This window comes from Thermobia domestica, chromosome 13 (assembly GCF_964235325.1).
Source record: "Thermobia domestica chromosome 13, izTheDome1.hap1.1, whole genome shotgun sequence".
Classification (NCBI taxonomy): domain Eukaryota; kingdom Metazoa; phylum Arthropoda; class Insecta; order Zygentoma; family Lepismatidae; genus Thermobia; species Thermobia domestica.
In genome coordinates this window covers 50,337,377-50,359,696 of record NC_137466.1, presented here as the reverse complement: position 1 = coordinate 50,359,696, position 22,320 = coordinate 50,337,377, and the positions used below count along the sequence as shown (strand labels likewise).

Here is a 22,320-nt window from a genome sequence, read left to right as displayed (position 1 = left end):
GTACACCGACGGTAATCTATCAAGATTTTTCTGCAAATATACGACAAATAAGGAGAGAGTTAACAGGACATATGAAAATTGCTAGATCTGAGAGTAAACGTGCGTTCTTACGATTTGACAAACTTTGCATCAATAACGAATACTTCACATTGGAGGACCTAAATAACACTCCTTTGAAGTGTGTAGAAGATGTTTCCCCTACAATTGCAGTAGCGTCAGGAACAAAACAAACTGTGAGCGAGTTGGATACAGTGTCAGTGAGTCAGGTCACCGGAACGACCAGCAACAAGGTTATTACAAGAAAAATGACGAAAGGGACAGGTGCCACGCCCCGAGGGAACAAGTGGAAGTGACCAGAGACTGATTTCAAGGCAGGTAAGAAAGAGGAAAAAGCACAAACAGATTCTTCTTCAGATAACAACGTGCATTCCGAAGTGTTTCTAAGTGTGTATTATCAGAATGTGAGGGGGGCTAGAAGCAAAACTGAATCCTATTATAGTGTGCTGTCAACGAACTACGATTTCTTGGCAATAACAGAGACGTGGTTGCATGAGGGTATCTTTGACTCAGAACTCTTTGATGCCAGATATTCACTAATCCGTAGTGACAGAAACACCGGCAAGAGAAGGGGGGAGGGGTAATGCTTGCAATACTAAGAAATAAATATAAAGTGTGCTTGATATATAATGATGACCTAAATAATGGCGTAGACTGTCTTTTGGTGAAAGTAAGTGGGGAGAGGGTAACAATGTATATATGTGTTGTGTATTTTCCACAAATTCTGTCATTTGTAAATATGATGAAATATTTCAGTACATTGAATCGAAGTGTCAACCAGGCTGCACTTTTCTTGTACTTGGTGACTTTAATTTACCAGACATTAAAGGTACGGGTTTCGATTTCATGAGCGCCCCGGGGCAGTACAAATTTGTAAATAAAAATTTGTAAATGTCATTATACGACTTGAAATCATTCAGTGATGTTCAGAATAGTTTAGGTAGAACACTAGATTTGGTATTAACAAATTTAGATAATGTAGTGGTTGAGAGAGAAGAACTCCCCGTACTTAAAGAGGATAAACACCACCCTGCGCTATTAATTAAAATCAAACAGAACAATAAGGTAAAGATAAAAAGTCAAAGTAAAGTAATGGGTTATAATTTCAGTAAGGCAAACTACAATCAACTATATCACGAATTGGGAAAGGTAGAGTGGGAGGTACTGGGTGACTATACTGACGTTGATGGCGCTGTTGAAAAGTTTTATTCCACCTTATATAATATATTTGACAAATGCATTCCGAAAAAGAAACAGAGCACGGGAAACTATCCTAACTGGTTCACGCTAGACATTATAAATAAAATTAAAATGAAAGCTCGTCACCGCAAAGCGATAAGACTCGGAAAGTCAAATATAGATTTACATAAACGCGAATATAATAAACTTCGAAAAATGATTAAGAAAGATATACAAGTCGCATATACAAACTTCGTTAAGGGAGCGGAATATTAAATACAAGAGGACCCATCTACGTTTTGGAACTTTATTAAGAGTAAATCAAAGCATTTAAATGGTAATGTATTGTGTTATGAGGGTAAAGAGTTAGCATGTGATAAAGATATAGTAAACGCATTTGCAACCTACTTTAAATCAGTGTATACAGACGGAGCACCACTGCTAGTTGAAACAGATGATTCGACATTAGTTGAAATGTATGAAAAAATTGATATGTTGCAAATAGCGGTAATAGAAGTGGACGAGATTCGAATGGCAATCAGAAAACTAAAATCAAAGTGTTCGATAGGTATCGATGATGTATCATCGTATGTAATAAAAGGTTGTGAAGAGAGTTTCTTATTACCTTTACACATGCTATTTAACCTAATACTCCAAACCAGCGAGTTTCCAGCAAAATGGAAACTTACAAAAGTTTGTTCTATTCCTAAAAATAATGACAGTAAAGAAATTCAAAATTATAGGCCGGTTTGTATTCTAAACTCATTTGCAAAGATATTTGAAAGCATAATTTATAAGCGCATTGAAAATCACATTAAACCAGTAATATCGGATTATCAACATGGATTCGTTCCTGGCAGATCAACCGTAACAAATCTCGCTGTCTTCACTGATCATCTAGTTGATACATTGGAGAGTAATAATCAAATAGATATAGTTTATACAGATATTGCGAAAGCATTTGATAAGGTAAACCACACGTTGTTAGTGAATAAACTTAAATTTCTCAACTTTTCTGATTAGTTAATTGCTCTTATGAAGTCATATTTGATGGACAGAAAACAATATGTGGTTTATAAATCCTGTAGATCATTTGAATACATTCAATTTTCTGGAGTCCCACAAGGATCTAATTTAGGGCCGTTACTTTTTATAATATTCATTAATGACCTTCCTAATTGCGTTAAAACATCACATAAACTACTCTATGTAGACGATCTAAAATTATATAGGAGAATTACAATAGCACAGGACTGTGTCAGTTTGCAGGAGGATCTAGACAGAGTAAATGAATGGTGCAAGAGCAACTTGTTAAACATAAATTCAGATAAATGCAAAACCGTGTCCTTCACTAAGAAACGGAATGTTGTTAAATTTCAATATAAGATAGATGGTAAACAATTAAGGGGGAACAAACTGTCAATGATTTGGGTGTAATATATGATAACAAACTATCGTTTGAGCATAATATAAATCAAATTGTAAATGACGCAAACAGAAATCTTGGATTCATTTTGAGAATGGGAAGAGAATTTAATAAGTCGAATGTTGTACTGAAATTATATTGAATAATACATCATCCAGTTGACCTTGCAAGGAATTGTGGGCTGCCAGGTACATCGGATGTAGAAAGAAAAGAGAGTATAGCATTTTTACTGTGGGAGTCTCCATCAACACAAAAGAACCTAAGATATGAGAATCTAGGAATTGTAATCACCCTTCTACAGAGTAGTGAAAGTGGGATGTTATACATAACATTGTTTCATGAATCCATCAAAGAATTATATCGAGTATCGCCAATCGGCAGTTAAATGCAGTAGACGTAAGATGGTATAAGTTACGTCATGCTCCAAGAAAAGTAACATTTTTAACAATTTATGTTGGGTATGTATCTGTGTGCTCCTCTGTTAGTAAGTTTTAGTGTTTGTGTCTATTTGTATACATAACTTGTCCTGATGCAAGTAGATAGGGTTAGAATCAACGTCTAACGGCTTTAATTGCCATCTAGAAGGAGTGAATATAACTATTTGGTGGGTTCGTGGCTCAATGCTATGACTCAGTATTTACGATTTGCCTTATCATTAAATTTTTGTTAAGAAGGGCCCTGAGGATTGTTAAAAGTACCAAAAACTTAATAAGGCTGAAAGGGTGATGGTATATTCTAGTTACTGAATAAATTTTCTTTTCAAGTACAAGTTGAAATTTTCTTCTCAAGAACAAGTCTCTGTAAAAGCCTCGTAATTCGCTTACTGATTAAAACTAAAAACCCATAGGAAGATACAACATTATTATTAAGTACTGAAAACGTAGGCAGAATCATGTTGTTTTATAAATTTTTTGAGTAAAAGTCTTCAATAATAATTTTCTATAATGTAATCTTGCGGACAGTAGCTTATGATCAAATTTTGCTTTCAATTTTGTGGACCAGATGAACGGATTAACTGAAGACTTGTTTCCAAATTTCAGAAAGCATTTTCTCTATCAAACATGTATGAGCTTATAATAATCCCTATCAGTTATAAAGAGATAACGTTGAGAGTAAAAGAAAAGACTATCTGTTTCCTTATCTAAGAGTTCCCTCCGATAATAATACACATGTTTTACCGAGACAAATAAAGTTTTTCTGTGTTGTGTTCCGTATTATAGAGGTGTCCGTTAAAAGAGGTTTTACACACACATACACACACATACACTCTCGCTATATGTATGTATATTTAAGTTACTGTATTTCTCTTCTAGGAATATCCTTGCAGATGAAAAAATATTTTCCATCTATTTCAAAGGAAAAGCATAGGAGAGGAAGAAGAAACAATGCGTATAATTTCCCGTTACCATGGCAACCAAGGTACAATTTGTGGCGCCTTCTTCTTCAACAAATTCTGTTCTTTGGAGCTAACAGAAATGTTCGTGGAGCACTTAGTCTTCACGTAGTGATGCAGAATTTACATATTTTTCTTCCAACCATGTCCATTCTAGTTATTCTAAATTTTATTAGTGTAACTATGTTTCTAGTAAGTTACTATTTGTTCAGCTTTCTTCCAGGAATCTTGTTGTTCTGTTGTTCAATATTTGTCCCATCTTTAGAATCGTCAAGAAAAAATGTTACGATACCACAGCCAATGAGCGGTTTTCAGTATTTTCCTATCTTTCAGTCAGAAAGCTTTTACACTAATATGATTCTCTCTGCAGTAACAATTTGGGTTATTCATGCTGTTCATCAGTGGATTGTGGAGAGATGGAGAAACTAAATGTGTAAATATACTCGTACATATGTATATGTATCAATGAGATAAAACACGAATCACAAGATCTTTTTTTTTATGTATGTAACTTGGTTATAGTATACTCATTTTCACATATAGGATTTTAATTCCAAGGAGAGTAACATATATCTCTCATGTTAATATCACACAAGAGGGTAATCGAACTGTCCTAACCGTGCCTAGCTTGTTGCACCCACTGATTTTTACATGAAGCAACAATATCGGGTTTCCATAATTTCGTTCGGAAGCACCCAGCATTATTAAGGACGAAAAGGTGAATATAAAGGTTGAACAGAAGTGGATCCATGCGCTGTGGGATCATCCAAATAAAATCTGTTCCAAGCCTTACCGAATATCCTTATCGTGTGGACGTATGACTGTTGTAATGAATGAAATAAACGTGACTAGTTCCTTTATTTTATTTTCAGTTGCAACAGTGAAAATATCAAGGACGTGGTATCAACATTGTCCAATCCTCCCGTCAGCTGTGTTTTTGTGGTTTAGATAAAGGAAGATTACAATATTATCGAGGAAGGTAGGTGTTCTTTCTGTGTATAGTCAATCGTGTTCTGTTCCCTTTTAGTACCCTCTTAAGCCTGGTATTTGATGATCATTGTGTTTAGAGTCCTTAATATGTTACTTGATTGTGGTAGATATATTTCTTATAAGATTCCAATGAAGTCCTGACATAAACACGTAAGTTGACAGATCCTTGATGAACAGCTGAATCCATTAAGAAATTCTTCTATCCTCGGAGGTTCTGTCCGGTGTTCTGTCCGGTACCGAAGCTGAAAACCTTCAGTAAGTGTACAGAAGAAGAAAATTTTCTTCTGTAAACATTTTCTTTTATCATATCATTCCGAGGTATCAGTAATATTATTTCAAGAACTCCTGAAAACCTTTTCAATTTCCAACTTGAGGTCTTTGCTTCGTGAACATAACCAAACCGTCTGTTTAGAAATGCTAAGCACAATGATACTTCAACTTCAGGTCTATCTAAATATTTAAAAGCGACAGAACACATGATTGAGAATACACAGGTACTGAAAGAATCATCTTCCTTTCCAATTTCTGAATCTTTCTTCATGAAAACCAGGAAAACAAAATCGAAAATAATAATGATTGATCAGATGCTTGTACCTCGTTATCGTTTTTTTTTTCACTGTAGCAACTGAAAAGAAAAAGAAGAAAAACACATCCATTAGTTAGTTAATTCATTGCAAGTATCCTCATATACACATTGACAAGGATATTGAGTAATAAACTATTAATTGTGTTTTTAGTTACTAATTTGAACGATTCTGTCTCACGCATTCGGTCTTGTGTTCAACCTTTGTTTTTTACCTTTTCGTGCTGTACGCTTTCCAACAAAAAGACCGTAGCCGGATAAAAAGGGATTAAAATGCCTGTTGTGTTTTCCTTTTGTTTACAGTGATTTTTTTTTCTAAATACTGTAAAGCGAGCCAAATATTAACTTAAAACTTAAATATTTTCAAAACTTAATGTTTTCCGATGAAAAAAAAAATCTAAAATCGAAAACAAAGAATCTCATACAGCGGTGTTTCAAATTTAATAAGACATGATGAAATTTTTAAGTCTCAGGAAACCATTTTGGTGACTTGCAGCAAGGCACATGAGCAAAATATAATACAAAATTTAAAATAAGAGCTTATGTTCGAAGTTTTTTTTACCAGATATTACCCATGTTTATTTTCACAACGTGTATAAATCATATATTTATCCAAAAGTTAACGTACGTATATTTCAAAATTTCATATATTTCTGCATCAGCAGTCTCTCAGATCTTTGAATTGTTTTGCATTAATCTTATTCTTTCCATGAGGAGAACGGTCATGCCAGCTGTTTTGCTTTAGCCTTACTCTTCACATGAGGAGAACGGGCATGTCGGATGTTTTGCATTAGTCGTATTCTTTCCGTAAGGAAAATGGGCATGTCAGCTGTGTTGCATCACCTTTATTCTTCCCGTCCGAAGAACGGATATGTCAGCTGGCCCTAGAATCGTTAGAGACAATGCCAAAGACATTACTCGTCGTTACATATTTCACACATTTCTGTACTTTCGCAGATTTTGCATAAACATTATTCTTCCCGAGCGGAAAACGGGCACTTCTGTCAGTATAAAGTAAATACATTTTTCTAAATGTAACCAATTATAGCTTTTTAATTAAGTACGATTTTAACCTATAATGTACATGGAGCGGGGGTTAGAATGGAACAACTAGTAGCTATTAAACTCAGAACAATTCTGAGACAAAAATTATCTTAAAATTTTGATTTTGCTTTCTCGAAATATATTAGTTTTTGAAAACTAAAATTTGTCTTACTTAATAATTACATAGGATCAAGTTTAAATAAAAAAATTAAAAATCCAAATCCATGCAGGAATATTTTACCCCTTCTTATCTGACTTCGTCATTTGCAAAACAGTTATTGTTCCATCATACAAAACTTGAAAGGCGTGCAAACACTGAAATCAAGATTTAATTTGGTTTGCATACAGAGGTTGATTCATTTATATTGAGCCGAAATAAATGTGCAGGTATACCGCACATGCGCAACTCATCGCGGTTAGCTTGCAACGAAACAAGTAACATTATCTCGTTAGTCACGCAATAGAGCAGCATGGTCAAGCGTAACCTGGTGTCGCCGAAACTGAACAGATTCACGGAGGAGTTCATTGTGTTCGTTTCCGACGCTAAGTTCACGGCGTTGCGCATCGTATAAATGTGTCAAATGGGTAATTATCGTGGAAGTCGTTCCACTGTGAATCGTATTATACAGAAATATTCATCTCAGAGTCTTGTAATCACCACACCGACGCGAGTAGCTAGAAACCGTGAAGAGGATCCCACCGCTGTTGGGTGTGATTCGCGTATGGCGATCTCCGAAAATCCCCCCACACAGCGTGCATTGACCAGCAAATGCCACACATCGCAAGCGACAATCAACCTACGCCATTCACAGGGATTTACGCCTCAAGGTCCTTTGCAAGAGCAGTGTGCACACCCTGAAACCGTGTCATGTCACTCATGTGGCTGAACAAAAAAGGCGACCAGAAATTATATTGCCGTATGGAACAGGAAACTGATATTTCGGCAGTTCTCTTCTCTGACATTCCTGTCAAGAGCTCAGACGCCAGCCCAATGGAACTATTGTGCTTTCGGACTCTTCAAGCGGCGCCTGTCCTATTGTCGAGTCTGCACCGTCTCCAGCCTGTAAAGAGGAGTGAGATGCAATACTCATAATCCATCTGCAACGCAGTCTCAGGCAATGGAAACTGCGATGCCAGGCAATAGTCAATAGATGTGGTCTGCAGATAATACAAAACCGATGGTGGAAACACGGCATTTCCTAAGTAAGTGGTTCAGTTCGATTCAGCTCAATATAAATGAATCTGCCTGTGTGCATGGACTTGTGAAAATGACAGGTAAAATGTTTTTCTTTAGAGACACTATATAAGAACGAGGAAAATCTCATTTTATGTATATTTCTTACAGCTTGGTTTATAAAATTAAGAATTTTATTTTACGTTGAATATATAAAATTTGAAATTTATGAAAGGTTATATAAGTTAGTTAGTTTATAATTAGTTAAACAGTTATTAGGTTAGGTTAAAGTTGTAAGTTAAACAGTTAAATTTGATATATTTTTTGTTAATACTTATTTAATTTAAGATTTTAATTTACAATTGTACAGTTTACTTGGGGAATTGTAATTAACTTACTTCAAGAGCACGGTAACTCAATGGCAGAGCACTCATCTCATGTGCGAGTGACTCTGATTCGATTCCAAGCCATGTGAATTTATGTTGGACAGCGTAGTGTCTGTTAGTTTCTTTGTCCTCCCATTTACTTTCATCCCACCATTTTGTTTTCATTGCCATTCATTCATTTTCGTTACTCATCTGTCTCCTTTAGCATAAAAAGCATTATCGTGGGACGCTAAATTAAATATTTTATTTCAGTTTTTAAAAATTTCGAATTACTTTGATTTTTTTAAATATGATTGTTTTAAGTATAAAGGTAACCAAAAAAGTTCTGTCGCTTTTTCACCCACCATCTTTGAACATCGATGTGTCACGTAAGACTACCTCGAAGATAATGATAGTCCCCATCAGTATCGATGACCTTCTGCCAACGTTCTGCAAAGCCATGGATTCCATCGCGGTAGAACTTGGTGGGTCGTGAAGCGTAGAAGGTATCAAGAGGATTTTGCATCTCTACTGGGGATTTGAACTGACGTCGTCTAAGGTGATTGTCCAAGGAATGGAACAGGTTAATAATCGGACGGTACAATGTCCGGAGAGTATAGCGGATGCAGTAGTGTTTCTCATCCAAGGCGTAGAATGGTGTCCCGGGTCACCCTAGCCACGTGGGGCTTAACGTGTTTTGTAACAGAAGGGTCCTTCTGTGATTCAAAAGTGCTGGCTCCAGAGTTTTGAGTTTTTCCTGAACACGGCTCAACTGCTGACAGTACACAATTGCATTGATGCTCAGACCAGCTGGTAGCAGTTCCCGATGCACTATGCCGCGAGCAGTTCACCAAACACACAGGAGGACCTTCTTCTGGCGCAATGCTGGTTTCGGCTGTTTTCGAACCGGTTCATGGGATGCTAACCAATGATGATGGCGCCGTGGAGCTTCGTACAGACCTATTTCTCATCACATGTCAATACCTTGTCCAGAAATGGCTCCTTCCTCAGACGAGACAACAAAGGAACACAGGTGTTTGCTTGCGTTGCCTTCTGGCTCGGAGTCAAATCATGTGGGACCCATCATCCCAACTTGTAATGCTTCCCAAGTTGATGGAAATGCTTCCGAATGTTTTCTCCACTCATACTGAATTGTAGTCCCAGTACCTCACATGCCTGGCCACTGTTTTCTCTCAATTGTTGCCAGAAGATCTTCATTTTGTACATGTGTTGGTCTTCTGGCACGTGGTGCGTCTTCGAGAGTTTCGTCACCGTCCTTAAACTTGTTAAACCACCGCTTCACTGTCCGCGTAGTAACGGCACCCTCACCAAAGGCCTGGAATATCTTCCGCCCCGCTGCAGCGGCGTTTTACCCCAGATTGAACTCATATAGCATACACTCCCTTGTGACGCTCTGTAGAAGTCCCATGTTCACAGTGTCCTTACGCAAGTTCACGGTGTAACTCAACTGCCACAACCAGGTAGTATGTTGGATATACCCACACTAATAACTGACCTTCGCCTTATCTCCATTCGCGTTCAACTCATGGTGTGAGGGCCAATGGGACACAGACTTCCACAGAAAGCGACAGAACTTTCTTGGTTACCTTTATATTTTCTAATTTTTACGTACTTCAACCTAGATTTAATTTTAATTTTACTTGGCAATGCGTGAATACCTTTTGTTTTTGGTAGAAAAACAGCAAAAACAGCTTTAATTTTTTAAATTCAGCATAAAAAATACCTGAGATATTCGATAATTTAGTATCGCTTCGAAAACTACGAATTTAAAGGACAGCATATTTTCTTTTTTTTTCATTAGCTACAAGAAATTGGTAACAGTTTGCCACATAATCAGATTGTGTATTATAACTTGCTACTAGCGAAGTTTTGTTGAGAGTTTTTCTCTTGTCACTTTTAGAAAATCTTTTGTCAAAGCTAGCATAGCTAAGGAACAAAAAAGAGAACTTAATGTGAAAAGGATATATATATATAAATAGGAAATTAAATATTTTCAATTATTCTATTATTTGTCACTTGAATTTGACCGTGCTCGTGGGTTTTCTCGGGGTTCTCCCGTTTCCTCCCACTTTCTTCATTCCACCATTTCACTCATCTCCCATCATTACCGTCTCCTTTAGCCTAACCGGCATAAGCGTGGGACGTAAAACTTAAAAATTTCATTTCATTTTCACTTGAATTTGAAAAAGAAAATTATAACGAAACTTGTATTACAAGGAAAAAAATCGTTTATATATATATATTGGTCGATATACCTTCCTGAAAAATAATGTAAGTAGTTTGCATGTTATTCCTACATTGGGATTCTGTTGTAATTATATATATATATATATATATATATATATATATATATATATATATATATATATATATATATATATATATATATATATATATATATATATATATATATATATATATATTATATATATATATATCTTGTATAAACATAAATTATTGTTAATAAAATGTAGATTGGTTAGCGAATCGTCTTATTTTGAACCTTTTTTATGTATAAAGAGAGAGAAAAATGCAATTCGTCTTATTTCAGAGTTCGCTACGTATTCCGAATAAATTATTGCACCCATTTCCCAGTTTGTCATATTTATGTAGACAATCATACCATGATATACCATTTCATTTTATAAGACATATTGGAACTAAACCTGGAAACTGAAAAAAAAAAAGTGTCTAAGTTGTTTACAAGAGACAAATAGATTCAAAAGTTGAATATGAAGGTGTTCGAGATATCTTATTAGCTAAGTTAAAGAATATCTAAAGCTGGCTAAGTTTATGCACTGTGGAGTCATTATTTATGCAGAAAGACACATTATTACTTTTGTTTTTGGAAAGAAAGATAGTTAAAAACTTGAATCAATTCCTTTACCCAGATAGCACGAATACTTGCGGCAAATTTTTGCTTCGTTTAGTGGAGCAAACAATCTGAAAGTTTGCGAAGGCAAAATTTCTTAATATTTATTAAAAGCTTTCAATATGATCTGCAAATTTTCGCTAATTTGTAAAAATAAATTCACCACTGCAATTAACTTGCATCTTTTTTGAAAATATAGCGTTGAAAGTTTGCCGTCGCAAACAGTTTGCAACTCTGTAAAAACCTTGTTTCGAAAAACTTGCTGAAAGCAAGTATGTGATGATATTACCGAGTGCACGCGCATCGTACCCAGAATTCACTGCGCTACATCAACTGTGACAAAACAAGCGGGAAGTGAGAATCGAGAAAAAACAATGCACCAGGGGACTCCAGAATAAACTCATTGGTCTCTTATCAGATGTTTTTATTGACCCAGGCAGTCTGACGTTATTTTGTGAATGTGTGTGAGAGTAAGTACAGGGATATGATCGTTAAATAAGTAGATAAATTGCGATATCCTTTGTGCGTTTATCGTTCGTAAGTTACTTATCTTTGGCAAGTAGCTAAAGATGGTTAATGCTTGCCACTAAGAAAAGACGGATCCACATTATAAAAATTTTGATGTTCCATAAAGTGAGGTTTCACTTTATAAATTTGCAGCAAACATTACCTGATACATTTGCAGCAAACATGATCTTGCGATCGTGATGCAATGTTGCTGCAAACCTTTTAATATTTTCACCAAATTTATCAGCTCATTTTCGGAAATTTTGTCAAAGAAAATTTGCACAAAATATTTGCAGCAAAGTCCTGGCAAACTTTCTTGCTGTGCAGTCGCAAACATTTCGTTTGTATTGGCAGATGTTTTCATTTTCTGAGACAACTTTGCAGCAAACTCAGCCAGCGTCAACTTCGTTATTTGCATTGAACTTTCGGCAAATTTTCTCATTTGAAAAGGCAAGTTTTTTGCAAACTTTTTAGTTTGCCTTTGCAAATTTTTAAACATTTTAAAAAAAATTTCTGTGCTATCTGGGTATCTAATGACAAAGTAGTGAAGTGAATCTCAAACCTGGCGCTAGCCGTTAAAGACTAGTTACTGAAAAATTAAACCAATCAATTTTACTCCATCCGGTTTGAATCCATTCCCAACTCACTCATGTGTGTAGGCAGGCGCGGTTCTCCTCTTAGGTAACACTGTAACGTGCCCTTCAAAGTTATATCGTATAGACTATAAGAAAGAAACTGTAATTATAATATACATGTACTAGTCGATGAAATATGTAAAACTAACAAGTGGACAGCACGATATACACACATCTTCTTATCCTCAGTTTTAATAGCTGATTTCAATTGCAATTAACAATTACAAGTTTCAATTGTCAATTGCAATTAACATTTAAATGTTTCAGTTGCACCCTTTGCGATTGACAATTAACAATTACAAGTTTCAATTGCCTGGTGACCAATTAACAATTGACGAAAATTTAATTGCAAATTTTATGATTGAATTCAATTGCAATTGAAATTGTCAATTACAAATTTTATGATTGAATTCAGAGCAATTACTTTCAATTGATTGATCAATTGCAATTGATTTCAATTGATTTTGCCCAACACTGGTACATAGGAAATATTGGTGTGGTGTTAGTTAAATTTTCCGTGAGTGCTGTAGAACGGTTCCTGTATATCAATGCTCTTTCTTACATTTTTATTTAATACTTACCTGTTATAGTAAACTTCAGTCCGCATAGGCCTATACAGTCACTTCTTAGTTTTGTTATTCTCCTCGCTTTTAGTGAACTGAGTATCTTGTATTTTATAAAACATGAAACCATTTAAGTCAAAGTATGAACATTTGAGTGGTGCTCAAAAAAGAAAGAAACGAAAAGAAGTTGAAAAATCAATTACAAAACTGATCAAAATTGATTCACTTTTTACCAGAAATGTGAATACTGCTCCCACCGAAACTGATTCATCTTCACCTACTATTACTATTACTACTAGTAGTAGTACTGTTGCTGCTACCATCGGCGCAAATCTGTCTTCAACATTGGGGGGACGGGTAAGACAACATTCGGAATTGGGCAGATTTGAGGCTTATTCTAGAGAAGGAAGATGAAACTCATATTACGGTAGATAAATCTGATCAACTGTTGTAGAGTATATTATATATTAGGCGATGTAGATGAAGTAGTAGTACATATCAGTATTACAAATCACTGCCGTGAACACATTCTGAAATCTGAATACATGCATATTTATAATTGGTATGTTTCTAATTAGGCATCCACAAAGATCCGCGTTAAAATTGTCTTATAATAATATAATGATATAAATAATGACTCCCCCAAAACTATGAAGAAAGAATATGAATTATGTATGACGCAACAATACTCTTTGAGCAAAATGATGATAATCTCAATACCATTACAGGAATCGTTACAGAAATCTGACGCATGTCATATACTCTTTAGTTACAGATGTAACCCAAAGATTATGCAGAAAATTATTCCAGCAATTGAATTTTTTTTTTTTTTTTTTTTTTTTTTTTTGCTTACGAAGCATCCTCTCTTAAAAGAAAAATTGGGACACGCGGAAATACGTAGGAACAAACCATGGTTCGAACAGTAGAGAAGAGAAAACAGGCTAAATTACGTTGGCTACAAAATCCGAATGAAATAACTACACAAAATTTCGTAGACATCAGGAAACTTCCAAAACTTTTAGAACAAAGAAACGCGATTTTTTGAAAGCTAAAATTTAGGAACTTGAAAATAAAAGTAAAAATAAAAACATTCGGGACATGTATAAAGGGATCAACAAATTTAAGAAAGGCTATCAACCTCATGCTTATATTAAAGAAAGCTGATGGAACAGTTCTCACTGATACAGATAGCATTTTAAATACATGGAAAGATTTCTTTGACAATTTGCTTAACACGCAGCGAAAAACTAATGTACGTTGAGAAAGGGAGATACACACCGCAGAACCGTATATTCCAAAACCCAACCGAATAGAAGTAGAAATCGCTATAAAGAAATTAAAGAAACATAAATCTCCGGGTGTAAACGAAATTCCGGCTGAGTTAATTTTAGCTGGAGGTGAAAAATTGTGGAACAAGATACACAAACTCATTCTCCTTATCTACAACAAGGAAGAATTGTCACAAGAGTGGAAAGAATCAATCATTGTTCCAATCCACAAGAAAGACGACAAAACTGACTGTAATAATTATCGAGGCATCTCTCTTCTGTCAACATCCTATAAAATCCTTTCAAACATTCTATTAGCAAGATTGACCCCATACGCAGATGAAATTATTGGAGATTATCAGTGTGGATTTAGACGAAATCGATCAACTATCGACCAAATATTTACCATTCGCCAAATACTCGAAAAGAAGTGGGAATACAGTAGCCCGGTACATCAACTATTTATTGATTTTAAAAAACTTGGGTTAGGAGGGAAGCATTGTACAACGTTCTTACAGAATTTGGAATACCGAAAAAGCTAATTAGATCAATTAAGGCATGTTTAAATGAATCCCAAAGTAAAGTCCGGATGGGAAAATTTTTGGCCACGAGCTTTCACGTCGAGAATGGCCTGAAACAAGAAGATACGTTGTCGCCATTATTATTCAACTTTGTCCTGGAATATGCTATAAGGAAAATCAGATAGCAACCAGGGATTAGAGCTGAACGGTGTTCACCAGGTTATGCGTACGCTAATGATGTAAATTTAATAGGGGATGATAGGAGAACAATAGAAAGAAATGCAGAGGTCTTATTAAACGCTTGCAGGGACAAGGGTTTAGAAGTAAATGCAGAGAAAACTAAATACATCAAAGTGCGTCGGGACCGTAATACGGCAAATTATGAATGTGTTAAAATATTAAATAATACTTTTGATAAAGTGGATACTTTCAAATATCTAGGATCAATATTAACAGACGAAAATCATATTCATGAAGAAATTAAATGTCGACTAAAAGCAGGGAATTCGTGTTACTATTCAGTTCAAAATCTCTCTTCGTCGCGAATTCTGTCGAGGAATTTGAAGCTTAAAATATATAAAACGATAATCATACCTGTTGTTCTGTATGGTTTCGAAACATGATCGCTTACTCTGAGGGAAGAACATAGACTGAAAGTATTTGATAACAAGATGCTCAGACGAATATTCGGACCAAGAGGAACGGGAATAGGGAATGGCGGAAACTTCATAACGAGGAACTACATAAATTATACGGCTTACCAAACATTGTTAGGGTCATCAAGTCTAAGAGGCTTAGGTGGGCAAGACATAGCCAGAGTGGAAGAAAATAGGAACGCTTTCAAAGTGTTATCAGTAAGACCAATCGGAAAACGACCATTAGGAAGGCCTAGGCGCAGATTTGAAGACAATATTAAGATGGATCTCACAGGAATACAAATTAGAAACTGGATCCAGTTGCCTAAGGATAGAAGTCAGTGGAGAGCTTTTGTGAACACGGCATTGAACCTCCGGGTTCCATAGGCTATAGAGTTAGTTAGCTTACGAAGCATGAGTTGATGCCTAGGCTGATACTACAAATAGATTAAATGCGCATTTACTGAAAAGATAGGTTCTACTGACATTGGATAGTCTATATACTCTTCGTGTGCTAGAGCCTAGGGGAGAGGAGGAGATAGGCACAGTCGCACGCCTTCATTTTCATTAAAAATGGAAAAGCCAAGAGAAACAAATTTCATCTCACTTTCCTTTGTGGCAGTCGGACACAGATCATCACACTTATCTGCAAAAAGCACTTTTCAAATCGGATTAGTGGGAGAGCCTCCAGTTCCAATGTTGGAGGGGACATGTCTCCCCATTTCCTCGGAATTTGTGCCCGTACCTACAGCTGAGACAACTTTCCAGCATGAGGAGAGGGACATATCCTTCTCTGGCATTTATTGCAATTTGTGCCCAAGTAGCGGAAGTGGAATTAACCCTTTGGGGATCTTGGCTTTTTGGGCTATTTTTGAGACTTTCAGTCAAGCAGCTACTGCATCGTCACTATTTATCCTAGGATCATGGTTCATACCTCATTCTCTTCAGAATAGAGCTGGCTTTCAAATGGTACCACTTGCATGCTCATACCATATACCAGAAGCGCGAAAAAAAATATCAAAGTGAAAATTTCGGAGGGAAAAATTTTTTCTCGAACTTTGGCCCCCCTGGACCCCCCCCCTGTGTGATCGTAGCCATCTAAAAAAATCTGATAAATAGTACTTGGTATACTGAATGTGTGTGCCAAATTTCAAGTTTCTATCTTGAATAGTAAGGGCGGGAGAATTTTATCGAAAATTCCCAGAATGCCCCAAAGTACCATAAAACACTATGATCTCAGGGGGAAAAAAATCCTGAGACATCCCTAATTACCCTAGGACTATAATCCGCCAATCATTCTCTTCAGAATAGAACTGTCTTTCAGGCGGTACCATTCACATGTCTCCATCATGTATCTAAGGCGGGAAATTCCTGAAAAAACGGATTTTTGGGGGCAAAATTTCCCTTTTCTCAAATTTTGCCCCTCTGGACCCCCCCTGTTTTTACGCAGAAATCGGAAAAAAACTTCTGGTAAATACTACTCGGTGGACTGAATGTTTGTGCAAAATTTCAATCTTCTACGTAAAAAAATAGGCCCGCCAGAAAAAAATTTCCTACCATGCCCCACTTTTACCCTATACAGGAGTATATTTGGATAAAAATTCACTGAGACGGCCCTAATTACCCTAGAATAATAATTCGACCGTCGGTCTCTTCAGAATGGAACGGCCTTTCAGACAGTATGACTCACGTGGTCCTATCATGTATGTGAGGCGGGAAAATGACGGACAAACGGGATTTTTGGGGTAAAAATATCCCGTTTTTTTACCCCTTTGCCCCTCTGGTTCCCCCTTTTGTTTAGCACTGACATCGGAACAAAAAATCTGGTAAATGCTACTCGGTTGACTGAATATTTGTGCAAAATTTCAATCTTCTACGTTCAAAAATAAGCCCGCCAAAAAATATATATACCGACAATGCCCCATTTTTCCCTATATAGAAGTATATTTTTCAAAAAATCCCCGAGACATCCCTAATTACCCTAGAATAATAATTCTACCGTCATTCTCTTCAGAATGGAACGGCCTTTCAGACGGTATGACTCACGTGGTCCTGTCATGTATGTGAGGCGAGAAAATGACGACAAATGGGATTTTTGGGGTAAAAATATACCTTTTTTTACCCCTTTGCTCCTCTGGTTCCCCCCTTGTTTTAGCACTGACGTCGGAACAAAAAATCTGGTAAATACTACTCGGTGGACGGAATGTTTGTGCAAAATTTCAATCTTCTACGTTCAAAAATAAGCCCGCCAAAAAATAATGAACATAGGCTTAAAAAGGGAAAAAATACATTTTAAGATTATGACGTCATCACCTCCCATGTCTGGACGCAGGACGGTCTGAAACCATACGTAATGTCTTCTACAATGTCTCTGGATTTGAAAAACAAAAAACAAAAAAAAAACGGACGAAAAAGCTCAAATAGAAGAGAAATAACGCAATGTACCATGAAAAATGCGTATGGTACAAAATGTACCATAAGATCCCCAAAGGGTTAATACATATTGATGAGACTACTAAACGGATTACAGCATGAAGTTCAGTTTGAAATACTACAGAATACCTTCCTTTTTTAAAAATGGAAAAGCCAAGAGAATCCCAAAAAGCACTTTTTATGTCAGATTATTGGGGGGACAGTCCCCCCAGGTCCAAGATTGGGGGATATGTTCCCCTTGTCCCTCCGGGATTTGCGCCAGTGGCTTCTACTACTACTACTATTATTATGTCTACTACTATTACTACTGCTACTACTAGTAGTACTAACCTTACTGTTACTAAAACAGCTCCTACCGCTAGTAACGATCTAAATTGAGAATTATCAAATAATGCAAAAGAATTTTCCTTTGATCGTGCTGATCATCCGGATAATTTAGATAATGAAACGAAGGAATTCATTGTTCATCATGGACCATGTAGATCACAAGGGCTGTTTCCTAAAGATCCAGAATAGAATAATAGATCATTCTCCAAAAATTACTATGAAAAAACAACAAAGACTGGCTTCAAAATTATTAGAGATTGGCTTTGCTTATCACTGAAAGGAGATTTTTCGTATTGCCAACCGAGTTGGTTGTTTGCAGATCGTAGTTCGCCAGGTTTTCAACTAGGTTGGGTAAGAGGAATTCGTGATTGGCAAGAGTTGTCAAAGAAAATAGTAAAGCATGAAAGTAGCAAATCACATCTAAATGCGTGCGTTATATTCAATACGTGGAAAAGAAAAGAAACAATAGACGAACATAATGGAATCTGAAGTAAAAAAGGAAGTGAATAAAGGGAAACAAATCATTAATCGTATTGTTAACGTTACTCTTACACTAGCAGCGTCCAACCTAACATTTCGAGGTCAAAGAGAAGAAATAGAGAAAGCACATAGTGAGAATTTTTATCCATTATAGAATTATTGGCTAAATATGACCCTGTTTTGGAGCAACTTATCAGCGAGCCAAAGTCATCTGAGAAGTATCTTAGTCCAAAAATTCAAAACGAAATAATCGAACTTCTGTCCAAAAAAGTAAAAGACGACATATTAAATGAGATAAAATCTGCGCAGTTTTTCTCTATAATTATGGATAGTTTTCGAGATATTACTAAGAAAGACCAGTTAAGTCAAATATATCGATATGTTACTATTAAGAGGGATCCATCTGGAAAACCCTTAGGAATCAAAATTAATGAGAGTTTCTTAGGATACAAAACTATTACCGATCATATGGTTGTTGGATTAGAAACAGGAATTCTGAAAGTGCTGCAGGAAAATAAACTTTCATTGTCAAAATGTCGAGGCCAGGGGTATGACGGGGCGGCAAATATGTCTGGCATTTATAAGGGCTTAGAAACAAGAATTCAAGAAAAACAAAAGAGTGAGTTTGTTCACTGCGCTCAAAGATAATTTGAACTTAGTCCTAAACGACGCTGTATCATCTGTGCAGGAAAACAAGAACTTTTATGACATAATTGAGAGACTCTATGTGTTTTTCAGTCAGAGCAGCAAAAGATGGGAACCGCTTTCAACGTTTTCACATTCATTAAAGAAACTTTGTCCCTCGCGTTGATGTTCAAGATTTGATTCATTGAGAACTTTACGTTATTCATATTCCGTTATTATGAGAGCCTTAACAAACTTACACTTTAGTCCAGAAAGACTAACGAAGTAGATGAGGCGAATGATTTAAAGAAACAATTAGAAAAGTTTGAATTTATTTTACAAAATATCCTTCATACTAAAATACTTGAAACTATGAACTTGATTTCAAAATTTCTTCAGACCAACGATGTTGATCTTTATCAGGCATCAGCCCTTCTTCAGAATGCTACTGATACACTATCTAATTACAGAAATGCAATGTTATCAGCGACTGAACTTGCAAAACAATGGGGTTCCGGCATAACATTTGAGAACAAGAGGGTTCGAAGAGTCAAGAAACATTTCGATGAATTAGTTCAGGAAGAGCGTTTGACAAAAACGGAAAGACATTATCAAGTAACTGTATTTAATAATACTCTAGACATCATTATACATCAAATCCAAATTAGATTTGAATTAATGAAAGAACTAATTGAGCTATTTATTATACTAACTCCCCGTTCTTATCTTCTGCTTCAGATGAAGAATTACATGCGAAAGCAATTCCGCTTGTTTTCTACGTATGAAAAGGATCTGACAGAGGATTTTCCATATCAAATTCAAAGTTTTAAATTGGTTTACACAATGAGATAAAGTTGAAGATAACAGTTAGGGAACTAGCATATCTCCTATTAATAGATAACTATACTTTGGCTTCTAGTATTCCAGACGTATGCACAGCTTTTTTGTTATTTCTGACCTTACCAGTGACTGTAATTACAGCGGAGCGATCTTTTACAAAATTAAAATTGATAAAGAACTATTTACGCAGTTCCATGTCTCAAGAACGGTTGACCGGTCTCAGTATTTTAAGTGTTGAATGTGAGAGAGCAAGAGCAATAGATGTAACTGAAATAATAGAAAAATTTGCAACAAAAAATGCTAGAAGATTAGACCGCTTCAAATGAACTTCGACATTCAGTAGTTCGTTTGCCTTTTTCGTTGAGTATTAATTTTAATTGTATTTTTATTATATTTCATGGTCAATATGTTAATAATTATGATTTATTTTACAACTGTCTTCTACAGTAACATAATATAGTAGGAAGTTAATGACCATGGGAAGGGGGGCCCAGAAATAATCTTGCGTGGGAGGGGGCGACAGTTTTGAGTTACGTTACTGACAGGCATTACGGGCAGGTCACTGACATACTGTATATAATGATCGGGATAATGTTGAACCTTGCGGGACACCAGTACAAGGAAAAATTGGAAAATATAAACTATTATTGATGGATATACCTAGGTATATGCAATGCGATTCGTAACGAAGTGGTACACCATACGTATACATGCGGCCGGAAGATCGAAGAAGTGTGATTTATATATGAGACCATTATGAAAAACGCGATCAAATGCCTTTTCAAGATCAAGTTGAAGTGGGCATGAGGGTGCAGTTCTATTATAGTGTTTTGTGATAATGGTGCTAAGACGCAACAAGTTATCGAGGAGGCTATGCTCAGGTCGGAAACTTGCTTGTTTAGACAACAGATCATGAACTAACAGATGGCTATGGAGTCTCCGGACTATGATGCGCTCAAAGATGTTCCCAAGTGTGGAAGTGAGCTGAATGGGCCGATAAGAAGCTGGATCTATTTTATCTTTATGGGATTTCAAAAACATAAGTATACTTTCCAATCAGGTGGATAGTAGCTGGTTCTGAGAACAAAATTGTACAGCGTCGCCAAAATATGAAGTAAAATAGCAAGACCTTCTTTAATATGGCGGTAGGTAATGCCATCAAACCCTGGTGCCGTGTTTTCCTTGTGATTTATCTTTTTCGTGATATATCCAGTGGCGTTATTGGTGCCGTTAAAGGATGCTGATTGTCCAGTGTATGGTCCATGTTAATTCCAAGGTGGGTTTGTATATCTAGCTATGCGCCTGTAAAGAGTCGACCCACCTCGGAAAGAAGGTTCTGGTGTGAAGGTGGTCTGAAGAACATGGGCAAGGCATCAGCTTTCTTAGAGTCCGTGATAAATGCAGAATTCTTGTCGAGTAGAGGGTAGTGAGGAGTGTTGGTTTGCCCAATTAGTCAGTTGAAATGTTTCCAATACTTAGGTGGATGACTCTCCTCTGCTAAAGTATTAACTGTCTTTATCCAATTGCGCTTTTGTATGCTCGGATATAAATATGAACCATGCAAGGTACCAGACCCGTATCCTCCTCCTAATCCGAACATGGGACGATGGTGTCCAAACTGGCACCTCCCACATACGTCATGAAGCCCAACGTCAGCTTGATCTTTTGCAAAACGTGTCCGGGGATTGACCATGCAAGCGGGCACCAAACCCGGTAGAAATTTAGATGTTTAAGCAAGAAAACCAAATGCAGCATTAAATCATAAATACGGAAGATACGTAGCTCAGCAAGTTCTGACTTCCTTGTAGACAACCAAACAGGAACATTAGATCGATACTTCAGCATTCTTTAAGAATGCAGACCTATAGGGAAGTTAGGACAGACAGGAAGAGAATAAAGGAATCCAGAAGTGAAATATTAACTAGCTTTGCGGAAGCTTGGGTAGGAAAGGACATTTGCCTTGTGCCATCATTTATTATTAACAGAAAGAAAAAAAAAAGGAGAAATTACAGCGTGCTCTTCGAGCCTTGAGACTACAACAATAATTGTAAGGAAAAAAAAATAAATAAATAAAATCTTCCTTGTGTACATCGTCGGGAATCGAATCCGGAACCTCTGGGATGGGTTACGGAACATGCCCGCCCCCTAAAATAATGTGCAGGATTTTCCAGAATACATGGATGGAAAAGCCGAACCATAAGATCTGCAAAAAACTGAAATAAATTTTAAATATATCATTTCAAACAATACGTAAATGAAAGAGCGAAGTATAGCGAACGTAGTACAACCTGGTGACGCCAGATTGCAGCACTAGACAGCACCTCAAAACGGGAACACACTCTGTCTGTCGAATTCAGAACATGCAGGTTGTACTGGAATGCGG

The 22,320-nt window shown here is 36.4% G+C and overlaps 1 protein-coding gene across 4 annotated transcripts in view; it reads left to right on the top strand.

The window, feature by feature from the left end:
• The window catches only part of LOC145668138 (E3 ubiquitin-protein ligase RNF180-like), a 75,067-nt gene extending 70,095 nt beyond the window's left edge, over nucleotides 1-4,972 (top strand). For all 4 annotated transcript variants that reach the window (XM_081735706.1, XM_081735707.1, XM_081735709.1 and 1 more), the window contains exon 6: nucleotides 3,976-4,972. In XM_081735706.1, coding sequence (XP_081591832.1) covers nucleotides 3,976-4,484 — 509 coding nt within the window. In that variant the 3' untranslated portion in view covers nucleotides 4,485-4,972. The remainder of the gene's footprint in view (nucleotides 1-3,975) is intronic.
• The last annotated feature ends 17,348 nt before the right edge of the window (nucleotides 4,973-22,320 follow it).